The 12,594-nt window shown below is 36.4% G+C and overlaps 1 protein-coding gene across 3 annotated transcripts; it reads right to left on the reverse strand.

The window, feature by feature from the left end:
• Positions 1–2,573: 2,573 nt before the first annotated feature.
• Positions 2,574–9,830, reverse strand: LOC121799334 (protein transport protein SEC16B homolog). 3 transcript variants are annotated; one of them, XM_042198661.1, is made up of 15 exons: positions 9,625–9,830; positions 7,683–9,548; positions 7,282–7,602; positions 6,529–6,660; positions 6,325–6,447; positions 6,044–6,214; positions 5,697–5,822; positions 5,475–5,609; positions 4,904–5,031; positions 4,709–4,817; positions 4,332–4,634; positions 4,070–4,222; positions 3,677–3,966; positions 3,229–3,353; positions 2,574–3,114 (listed from the first exon to the last, which is right to left on the reverse strand). In XM_042198661.1, the coding sequence occupies exons 2-15, from the start codon at positions 9,396–9,398 to the stop codon at positions 2,900–2,902; spliced, it is 4,047 nt and encodes a 1,348-aa protein (XP_042054595.1). In that variant the 5' UTR covers positions 9,399–9,548; positions 9,625–9,830; the 3' UTR covers positions 2,574–2,899. The 3 variants fall into 3 exon arrangements, with proteins under 3 accessions (XP_042054595.1, XP_042054594.1, XP_042054593.1); XM_042198660.1 differs by having other exon boundaries at positions 2,574–3,353; positions 6,529–6,657; positions 9,625–9,829; XM_042198659.1 differs by having other exon boundaries at positions 2,574–3,353; positions 9,625–9,829.
• Between the last annotated feature and the right edge of the window lie 2,764 nt (positions 9,831–12,594).

Genomic DNA, 12,594 nt, shown 5'->3' on the forward strand with positions numbered 1-12,594 from the left:
ATAAGTTGGTTAATGAAAATTGGAAGTTTGGAATGTGGAAAGTGTTGGGCCGCATTTGGAAGTTTGGACTGTGGAAAATGTTGGGCCGCATGTTGGTTGGAAGAGAATGATATTGGGCGGCCTTTATATAAAATCATGGAAATTATATATGCACCACCTTCCACTCACTTTTTTTTTACTTTTCCATCCATTTTCCACTACATTTATATAAAAGTAGGTTCCACAATTTACTAGCATTTTTCATTCACTTTCTATTATATTTCTTAAAACTCATGTCAACTTAAACGGTATCAATTAATGAGGGACGTATAGAATAACTATTATTATGAATATATGATTAAGCTCTAAATTAAATTATGGCATAACTATTATTTATAATAGAGTAACCAACCGCCCGAACTAAACCCCATTAAATATTTTTCTTTTCCTATATTTTTAATCAATATAAATTTTATAATTTTATTCAATAATATATTTAAAAACTCATATAAAAATTACATATATTATTTTATAATTTAAATTTATACATTCGCATATAATTGAAGTATAACATAATAAAACGACTCTGGATCACCTAATCCTTTTCCTAATAAAAGAAATATGGTACAATAATAGAAAATAAACAAATCAAACTACAAACTAAAGTGAAAAATAACAAAGATAACTAAAAAAGATAAACATTACATTCAACTATTTGTGCCAAATTTTTTCCAAATGTGCTCAATCAAATCATCTCGAAGGGCAATATGAGCTTCTCCATTGCAGAGTTGATCTCGATTTGTTATATAAGAAAACAAACTCCCGATCCGTTGAGTATAGTAGTAAAAAGCTTCAGCATTTGCTTCTAGTGTTCTTGTAGGTGTATCTTTAAAAAACTCAATAGGATCATAATAGTTTTGATATGTTTCACTTTCATCTTATACTATCATATTATGCATAATGATACAAGCAATTATAATTTTCTCATCAATATCTTGTCCCAGACAAGGCACGGCCTTCGCAAAAATGCAAAACGCACTTGTAGGACTCCAAATGCTCGCTCAACATCTTTTATGATAGACTCTTGGAATTGAGCAAACAACTTATGCTTTTGAGTTTGTGGTTCACATGATTTTTTAGAAGAGTGGTTCACATGATTTTTTTGGAAGAATAATTCACATGATTTGTGAAAGGATATATAGAGATAAATGTAATAATCATTGAATAAAACAAATTAATAACTAAAAGTAATAATAATTAATGTAGTGCAAAATTTTTTAGATTGAAAATGTGATGTAGAATTATATTATTACTGTGCAAATTTATTACAGTGTCAAGACATGTACTCCAATGATTAAGTAATAAGATAAATCAATAACTAAAAGTGAAAAAACAAAAATTACAAATATTTCAATGTTCAACCAATAAAAATAAGACATGTGGACCTGCCCTCACTTTTTCTATAGGGCTGCAGGGTGATACCGAACAAGGAGGGAGGGTTGGATTAATTTATTTTAGAATTATTTTTATTTATTGTTTTTTGTCTTTTATGTGTGACATTCCTTCCAAGGTCACCAATGGAGGTAGTCTAAAGATGGTGCTACCTTTAAAGATGGGACGCGGGGTCAGTGGCCGGTTATGGGTTGTTCTCCGAGGATGATGGTGCGGTCGGCTGACCCCACCTAGATTCGCCGCTGCTTTGATATAGTATACAACAATTTCGTTACCCCGCTATATTATATTCTACTCATTCCGTCCACGAAAAATAGTTTAATTTTGTCATTTTTGGATGTCTACAAAAAATAGTCTTGTTTCTAAAAATGGAAAGTTTATCTATTCTACTTTACCTACTTTTTCTTCTCATCTCTCATACTTTACCTATCTTTTCTCTCCTCTCTCTCATAGTTTATCTATTTTTTTCTCCTTCTCTCTTAATTTACCAATTTCTCATTAAAACCGTGCCGTCCACAAATTAGACTATTTTTTTTGTGGACAAAATGAGATTATGAGAAAGTTGAATGTTGAAGTCTCCCTTATTAAATTGATGGTGCATTTTCCAAATTTTTTACCTTGTGCAAAGACTTTCAAGCAAAGGAAAATTGTCAAAGGGAGGTATGGTTCAATTAAGTGCTCGTTATTCACAAATTTTGAATGGCCAGATACCTCCAAAATTAAGAAATTTGGGAAGCTACCATATCCCATGTGAAGAAGATAATAAGCAGTTTTCGACTGTTTACTTGATCAAGAATCTAGCATTTCATCAATGGCTTTAAAGACTATAGAAGAAATTGGTCTTCTTAAAATAATGAAGTCAACAAACATACATCTCCGGCTAGTTGACCAGTCTATTATCAAGCTGAGAAGAATGGTGAAAAATGTCCTAGTGAAAGTTGATAAGATCATTCTGTTTAGGCAACAATTCTTGCTATGGTGGTGTGACTCTTCATGCAAGAGAAAAAACACTGACATTTAGAATTATTGTAACTATTTCCTCACTGGAACACCAAGATTTTGCAATTTGCTGTAAAATACGTCAAATGCCAATGTATCTTAAATATAATTGGTATCATTTCCTATACCTGTCAAGGAGCAAATGAAACAAAATGTTACCTCTTGTTCAACTGTTATAACTTACCAAAATTCCGATTATTCCTCTCTCAAATAAATAAACAAATCAAATGTACAGTTCGCACACTTTTACTTTCCCGCGACCAGATACAGTAGGCTACCAAGCAACATTTAACATACAATGTTAAAAACATTACACATAAAATTGGAATATTTTGGAGTATAAAGAAACTATGAAAGAAAATAAAAAGAAAGAAAATTGTGGATCTGTGAATTGAGCAGGCTCGGCGGCTGTATGGCAAAATTTGTTATGTACATCTCGAGGGGTTCTGAGTTTGATTTCTCATTACTATTATTCTCCGAAACTGTCATTTTGCATGAAAGATGGAGGACGCATACCTACCGACTCTCCTGCAGATTGCGTCCTATTTGGAGGGCTCATTGCGTCGTTTAAGCTCCCGCCCCATGAAGCAGTACGCCGTGAGTGTGGCGTAAAGGAACTATCACTCGCCCCTTTGTTGTATATGTTATTCATGCTTCCAAATCTTGGCATTGGCGCCATGGAAGCTGAGAGACGAGGCGAATAGAATGAGTCATTTGAAGGGGAGGGAGGATCTTCATAAGTAGTGAATGAAGCGTTTTGCTTTTCTTCTACATGCGTGTCAACAACTGGCTGCTCACCATGGGATACTGGTGCCGGAACAAAGAATTTTGGGTTGGCGCCGTCCGCAGGTTTGGCAGAAGGTACAGAAGGCGAGAACCCACTTACTGTGTTCCCACCACCTTTGTTGAAAGTGTCAACATACCTGGCCATCAAAAAGAGAGAACTAATCAGATAGAGCTCAGTACTTGACAGCTTCTCTTTCAAACAATTGATGCCCAAAAAGCAATGGTTCAATAGAATGCCCATGAGTTTTTGGGAACACTAGCAATACAACTCCCACGTCCCAGAATAACAATAACATGGGAGATAAAAGCCATGAAGCTAAATATAAGTTCAGTCCCTGATGCCTGAGCACCGAACAAGTCCTTACCTGAGCGTTATTCTGCAGTTTTGTTCTGTTTCAGTACACATTAAAAGACGAAGCAAGTAGCACGACAAATTATAAAAGTAGTGGTAAGAACTTACCTAGAGCGAACACCCATCCTTCCACGTGCTGAGTACTGATTGGCTGTCGGAGGAAGTGGGGGCATTCCTGAACTGTTATCCATAGTGCCTGGGCTTAAAAATTCTTGATTCCCATTGTTATGAGGAGGCTCACTTTGCAAGAAACTCTTCTCTGATGCTCCATTCTGAAAAACTGAAGCCTTGGGTGGTGGTGGAAGAGCTGCTTCAGGTGCAGGAGGTTCAACACCTTCCTCCACCCATCTCTTGAGTTTTTCATCATAATAAAACTTATTTGTATCACCCAATTTTGCCTAGGAAAAAGTGCAAACAGGGATCAACCAATCAATAAATGTATATTTCACATTATAAAACAAATCCAAGTCATATTTTGGGAACAGGGAGCTCATTCAATACCTGGCGGCCTCGTGGTTTGAGTACTAAACCAACAGTCTTCTGAAATAGCTGAGATCCAAAACTAAAACGACCCAAGCGAGACGTACTGCTAGCTGCTGGTGCTTTGTCCTCTGTGCTAGCAGAATTTGCTTCTTTTGGTGGTTCAGCCTGACTCTACACGTCAAGAAAAGGTAAAATGACATTATTTGTAGAAACATGACATCATAAATATACATGAACAAGCCTCTACGGGCAAAATAACAAATATAAGGTTGAGGGAAACCTGCATTGGACTCCTTTTAAAGTCAGGTGCTGAAACACTTCTTGTGTGCAGAGTCTTTTTGTTATCAGCTGCCCAATCATTTATAGGCTCCATAGATTGAGAAACTAATGAAGACATAGCCATTGTCGATTGACTACTTGATACTCTGGGGGACTGGTAATTATTCTCATTACCATGAACTGCACCACCTTGTGTTGGTATAGGGGGTGGCAGGCCCCCAACAACCCGATGTGCAGTGCTATCAAAAAGGTTTAGCAATTTACCAATAAATTCCTTGGGAGCTAAGTTTACAGAGAATCCTCCCTGCATCACAAGGGGTTCCGGTTCTAAGAATCTACCAAAAATTACTGATGTGCAGAAGAGGAATCACAGACTACCTGTTGATGAGCTTTAATCCTTTCCTCAAGGGATGAAACTAAATTCCTCAGATACTCCAGCTCCTGTGTTCGACCAGTTTTAAGCGATTTTAGTACCGCTTGACAGTACCTACATCAAAATCAAAATAATTTTAGAAAACAAAGACAAAATTAATAAAACAAAGACATGGGCATTTAGGTATAAGATATAAATACTTCAGTGCATCAGTCGTCCTTCCAACTTCGGCCAACATGAGTGCATATACATACTTATAAGGTTGAAATGGAAGTAGGACGAACTGAGAGTTCCCAAGTGTCTTTGAATACTCATATATCTCTGTTCTCTGATCAAATACACAAAGGTCAAACATGCAATTGGGGCTAATATCAATATGCTAAATACAAATTGAGAACAAAACTATTATTTATTATGCTTCTGCAAGTGCCTAGAAGCAACAGTTTGCATGGCCTTGAGAAATTCTACCCACACGGAATAACTCAAACAGAAAAAAAACTTCAAATTTGTTAACACTACAAATAGTTGACCTATATTGATACGTACATTCTTAAAGAACCCCTGCTTTAAAGGGAAGTGCTAAAAGATAATACTGCATACTCAACACCCAGCAACACAAATGTAAGAAAAGTGGAATTTTAAACTCCGATAGTTGTACTTTTCAAATTGAACTCCGGCCAGGCTAATTTGAAAACTCAGGACCCTAGGTAGTAGGTTACATGTTGTCAAAGTTAAAGACTGCTCTGTCCAGTAATGGTAACTCGGGCAAACCTGAATTGCTTCTGGACTTGCGTACGTCCGTGGCTTTTTCCAGTGATCTGCACCGATGAGACACATTCTTGCACTGTCCGAATACGGCTCAAAGCTAGCTTCCGCAACCAAATAGCATATATGAGCAGCAATTATCTAAGTAAAAGCAATTCCATGAGTAAGGAATGATTGAAAGAACGTCCTAAAGTAAAAAAGGAATAGTTTGAGAGATGCTAGGCATACATCAGTTCTTTCCTTCCACAAACAATCACCAAGATGCATAAGCACAAGTTCGTCGTCCTTTGTTCTATTTGCAGTTATCACAGCCAAATTTTCTTCCCAGTCATCCAGCATGCAATTAGCTCCAAACTGGGTATTTGGAAATACAAAACAAAGGAGATAACGATTTTACCTTAATACGCTGCCAAAATCTAAGAAGATAAATACTAAGAAACAGAGGGAAATAAATCAAATATCCAACTAGATCTACTAGCGATTCATAACAGCACACTTTCAATCCTTGGAAATAAAAATATAATAACTAACTATTCCAAACTTATATCAAGTTATTCAAAGCATCTACTCCACACCTGTGTAGGTTGTTGAGGCACATTTACAGCACCAGCCATGTTGTTAACAGCTGTAGTATCTGCAGAAAAGACATCAGCCGGTTGGCCAGCAATGAGCAGGCACAATGTTCGCAAGGGTGATCCAGCCATTAATTGGCAAAGTGCCATTTGCTTGACAGTTTCACCATAGAACTGCATAGGGTTATTTTGTCAAAATGTTATTATAAAGATACATAAATAGAACAAGAGAGGATTCTAATTTTTATCAACTGGAAACAGGTTTGAGGTGCTTATGAACTAACTTGATCACCAAGTTGAGCAGCAAGAACAAGGGCAGGACCCCACAACTGTCCCTCCTGTGCACATTGTAAAGCCTCCTTCTTTCTTCCAGAAACCAGAAGATTTTGAACCTCGGCAGCAGTGGCCTGAAACAGAACAATATCTGTCATATATAGAACTATTGATTAATGAATTGTCATGCATTTGCATGGTAAGGGATTGAATACCTGCAACTGTCCTTCAGATGGAAGTTGCTGCAAGCATTGTGTAACATTGCCATACTGATTAAACTGTAAAGCATTTCTTTTAGCAGAAGCAAACAGTTTGGCAACTGCCGATTCTGGGGCATCGTTTTCCTGCTGGATAAAAACGACGAAAATATTGTCAAAAAAACCGAGACAATGACATGCATCAAGGCCGCAAATGTATAAGCAACTAATTTCTGTAAATTTGTAATAAAACAATTGTTATAGAAAGACACAATAAATAAATACCACCCAATTTGATTCAGTGGCTGTATAGTTTTACAAATTCAAACATAATGTTGATACCTTCAGTATGCATAAGGCTTAGCCACCACAATAGTTTATAACAATTGACAGGTTATCGATGACCAACAAAGTTGATGAAAGAATAATTACAGAAATCACCATAGTTAACATGGTATTACCCACTAAACTGCTTAGCTGAATGGTTTCTTAGGACAGGGCTTAAGATTTTATTTCTTTTTATGTTTAACTGGTTGAAAACAGACGAATCACTCCCCGAGGGAAATGTGAACATCATGAGAGCTACAACGTACATACAGTAGGTATCATTGTCAAGCAGCTGCTACGAAGTATATTCATGGAATTAGTGAAAAAATTTCAGAGACTACCTCATTTCTAAAACAGAAATTGATGACAATAAAGCAGCAAGGTTATGCATATAATTCTAAATAATCAAAAGCAAATCAATTCCTAGTTCACTTAGTAATCTACCTTCATCGCAGCATCCGTGCCATAAGGAGATCGAAGTTTTCCATAATACTGACAAGCTATTTTTAATAGTGACAGGAGCAGCCTCAATACTTCAGCCTTTCTGTAATCCATATCTGCAGGCTCAGAATTTGATAACCTTTCCTCAATCCATTTATTCAACTCCTTAGTGGCCACACTTCCACCAGTAAGAGGACCTGGAAGAGTGTGCTGGTAGAGAGCCTGGAAATAAGTACTTACACCCCTTCCATGGTTTACAGCATCAATGTTTCCAGTCAAAACTTCTGATAAGTTGAGGACAGATATTGAGCCGGCCAAAGGATTCTTCATATAAAATAAAATTTTATAAGCACGCAATGCTAGGTCAGTTATTAATAGAACCTACGAGAATGGCAGACACATACCTGGCTCCCAAAATTCAAATTTTGATTAGAGCAGTTATGTTTCATCATAATGAGCTTGCCACCAAAACCAAAGGCAACTAAAGCATGAGCAGGACGACCAGCAGATGACCTTCCCAATGCTGGAATGTATGTCACTTGAGTATTCTGATTCTGTTGCTGAGAGAAGTTCATGGGGTTTTGACTATAATAGTCATTTGAAAAGTATCTCGGGTCATTTTGCTTGACTTTGGAGTCATTGAAATGTTGACTGAAGTTTCCACCAACAAACTGGGAAGGCATGGAATAGTCGTTTTGATGCTGGCTTAGATTCTCATAATATTGGACATTACTTTGTTGATTTCCATGCAGACTTAAGTTCTGCTGGTTGTAGTTGTTGACTGATCCCAACCAATTCTGATCTGGGCTTTGGCTGCCAAAGCCTTGAGGATTGTAATTATTACCTTGATCATACAAACTGCTTGCCTTCAGAGTGTTATTTTGAGAAAATGTATCAGTAGATAAATTATCATCCTTACTCATCTGATCGTGAACTTGAGCAGTAGACTGCGCTGATTGGGTGTATGACTCCAAAGCACGCCATTCTTGGGCAATAGTATCATAGTACCATCCAGGGTACTGAGGATCAAAGACCATATGAGCTGGGTAACCATTATTATTGTTAGAAGCCTGATTCCAGTCTGTTGAAACCACACTGCTATCACCACTCACTTCTGACACCTTATTCCAGTTTGTCGTTTCCATGGCATCACTTGCCAGAGAGGCCTGATTCCAATTAGAAACAGTCTCTGTTGTAGCGGCCTCTTCCCATGTAGAAGTTACATTAGAGTCGGCATTTCCTTGCACACTAGAAACACCATCATAGCCATCAATCTGATACCATTGCCCAGTACTGTAGTCGTACTTCCAACCTGGATATTGACTTTCCCAGTACAGGGTGCTATTCATATCCTGCACAGATGAACTCTGATCTGCTTCAACACCACCATTCTGTGCATTACTGTACTGCCCGTAACTGTCTACATTACCCATATAATTGGTTCCCTGTACATCATTTCCAATGGCATCTTGTGTCCCATTCTTTGAAGTAACCCCCGCTGTGTTGCTAAATGCATCAATGGGACGGTCCCCTTCAAATTCAGTGAAAAAGTCTGAGTATGATCCAAAGGCATTACTATCCTTCTGAACCAAATCCTTCTCAAAGGAACCCCAAGCAACTTCTTTCACTCCAGTTGCTTCTAATCCGCTACTAGTCTCGCTCAGCATTGGCACGTCAGAGACACCCACATTATCAGTATTACCACTGTTAGCATTGTGCAAAACAATAGCACCGTCATTTCCATTTCCCTCTTTTTGTACCAAGTTACTAAATTCAAATGAATCAGCTGATACCAAAGGAATTCCCCTTTCATCCCTTGTTTCCTTTTTGCTAATCTGCTCAACCGTCTCCCCTTTTGCACTTAAATCATCAACTGCGCTAAGATCACTACTGAAGACCTGTTTAGCATTGACCTCACCATGATCTTCAACCTCATTGATACTCAAATTTGCAAAAGCATTAGCCTCATCTGACTCATTCCCGTTCGTGAAGGCATGATTGCCCCCAGATTCCGGCGATGTGGTGGCTTTAAAATCCACATCGTCGTCGTCATTCACTAATTTATCGAAAAAATCTTCGTCTGTATTATCCTCCACAGAAAATGGAGGATTCGAAGCCATTCAATCAGACCTAACCTTAATTGATCCGAGCTAGCTAATAAACACAGAGATCCAATAACAAAACCGGCAATTCCACAGAATACAACCCGAACCAATCCAAATCGAACAGGATCCGGGGTTTTACCACTCCACCAACACGTGACGGAATTTCTGCACAATTGTGAATCAATTCAACACACACGACCTAACAAAAATACAGAATTGGTGCAGAGAAGTTTTGACTTACAGATCAAAAATGAAAATTGAGGAAACGGAAGGAATCGCCTATACATACATACATACATACATGCCGACAGCCGATTAAACGTTTATATCTCTAGAGAGAGTGTGTGTTTGTGTGTCTGTAAACTCAGAAGAGAAGAGATTGGCTGTATTTCGATCTCCACCGAAAACATCATTTATTTTACACCTAAACTATATAAACACAGCTTTTTTTTGCAACGAATATATTTTGATTTTTCAACTTGTATTAACTTCTTATTCTAATTTTAGTTTGTCTTCTTTTTTTCACTTTAGAACTTGTTTAGTTTGGCTTAATTATGATACTCCAAGTTAATAGATTGTACATTTTAAGTTTATAAATTTTTTTTTGACGTAACAATGAAACTAAACTAAACTAAACTATACAGACCCTTATTAATATCATAAATTAGGTGGTAGTTAAGAAAAATTAAATACTAGCTAGTATTTTGAAATTTCCAGCAAAATCCTACAAATATTACAGAAATTGGCACAATATTATTCACGCTAGTTTAAAACTAAATCAAACAACTTAACAAGTTTAAAAGAGTAAAACCATCGGATGCATAAAAACAAGAACAAAAACAATCGAAGAGAATTTTGAGTTTAAAAAGCATGGTCACTTACCTAAAACATTTACTAAAAGCAATGAAAAACTGAAATTATATAGTAGTATTATTTTGAAATCACAAGAATGAGAAATAGAACAAGGCATGCATGGTGTTAGCTAGGAATGGTTAGAGTTTGTATACTAGAAATCATCTTTTGAGTGATTGAATAGTGTAAAACTCTTATTTTATTTTTTAAGGAATAAAACAGATTATTTTTATCATGATGTTATATTTTTACTTTTAATGGATATTTATTGCATGTTTAAATGTATAAGAAACTTAACAAAGTCTAAGTATTTTTTTTTAATAGACCGGTTGTCAGTAACGAATCCAATTAAGTACAAGGGGTACAATTGAACCCCAAAATTGTGAGTAGTCTAGTAGTAATATGCTCACCTTTCATAGCGTTAGTCCCGGGTTTATTTCTCTTAGTCTCAATTTTGGTTATTCTGCTTATATATCTGTTATGTATAATTGGCTGTAATCATTCACTGTTTTTTTTTTGTAATCATTCACTGTTTTTGTTTCTAACGATGTATCATTAGTATAAGGTTATTTGTCCTTTCATTTGTTTCAAAATTTTTTAGGTAAGTACTAATTTATTATTTGTCCTTTCATTTGTTTCACTTTTGTTACGTGTGAATGAATTATTAGCTATAATATTTATTATTTATGGTTTTTAATTATACTCACATTTGATCATTTATAGTAGAAAATATGATACATTTAGTTTAATTTAAAATTTTTGGAACTCTTTCTGGACTACTAAAATTTCAAGTAATAATCTCTATTTTAAATAGTGAAAATTTTTCAAGTAATAAAACATAAAAAAAATTATCAATTTTTTATGGCTCATTTGAAAATAAATAGTTGAGATGATAAAAAAAATTGATTAAATATTAAATCTCTAAATTAAGTAATTATTTATCGCACCCAAAAACTAAAATTTCTGGATCCGCCATTGCCAGTTGTGGGCGTCGTCCACTTTAAGGTAACACGGTCAGTTCTGAACAAATAAAAAGAAGAAATTCATAACCTAGATAGGCCTAGACTACCTATCGAGAAAGGTTGCAATGTCAGTCCGCATAGTTCTAAGCCTTACAGAAATAAGATGACATTGGTGTGGTACAACACTGAACGGATCTAACAGCGAGACGAGTCTTTATGTTATCTAGTGAAATACGAGGTCTTGATAAATATTTATTTCTTAATCAATATAGGTTAGCATTGAGCATACGGTATTGATTATGCATTGCTTTGACTTATCAAATGGTGCGGGTTTTTCGCAACCCAATAATCCTAATATATTGGGTAGTGGTGATTAATATCTAGCGGTGCTAGGATTGCTATTATATTGAATCGTGCGTGAGGTGAGTCTCGTTTGATAATGTCCTCAAGAGGAGCTCGAAATAAGGTTTTATTATGTCACGACCGCACTTACTAAAGATAGAAAGCCCGGTTGATCGCGACTAGGGGAGGATGAAAGAAGCGGGAAAGAAAGGGGAAAACAATGGCACAACTGAACTTGAACTGAAATAACTTTGAATATATATATCAGAGTGCATGATACCAAGAGTGTAAACTCAACTTTTACATTAAAGCGGAAGAGTCAAGAGCAGATGACATCATGTATGGAGGCACGACAAGTTTCATTAACCAAGAACCCGTACCTAGTGTACAAATAATTCCCGAAATTTCAACTTCTACTCCAAGTATTGTAGTGCTGCGCTGCAGTGGGAGGGTCTCTCATGAGCCCGACAGATACAGTGGTTTGGGGTAATCTATGGATCACTCCTCGGACAACAATCTATGGTCTCTCATAGTGCCGCGCCACGTATTTCTTTAAGTATATGAATCACAAACACTTCACTCTAACCATGGAATACATCACTCTAAGCATGTTTTTACTTCACTGTGATGAAAAAAAGATCACTATAAGCAAGGATCATAGACACTCCACTCTAACCATGAAATACTTCACTGTAAGCATGTTTTTACTTCACTAATATGAAAAAACAGATCACTATAAGCAAGGATCACAGACACTTTACTCTAACCATGAAATACTTCACTGAGATGAAAAAATAGATCACTATAAGCAAGGATCACAGACACTTCACTCTAACCATGGAATACATCACTCTAACCATGTTTTTACTTCACTGTGATGAAAAAATAGATCACTATAAGCAAGGATCACAAACACTTCACTCTAACCATGGAATACTTCACTGTAAGCATGTTTTTATTGTTAGGTTTAGTATACTGAAAAGCATGTTTCGAGCGAGTTCACACGAATAGAATCTTGCTTGTGTACGAAAAAACTCTACAATTCACTTTTGACC

This window comes from Salvia splendens, chromosome 4 (genome assembly GCF_004379255.2).
Source record: "Salvia splendens isolate huo1 chromosome 4, SspV2, whole genome shotgun sequence".
Classification (NCBI taxonomy): domain Eukaryota; kingdom Viridiplantae; phylum Streptophyta; class Magnoliopsida; order Lamiales; family Lamiaceae; genus Salvia; species Salvia splendens.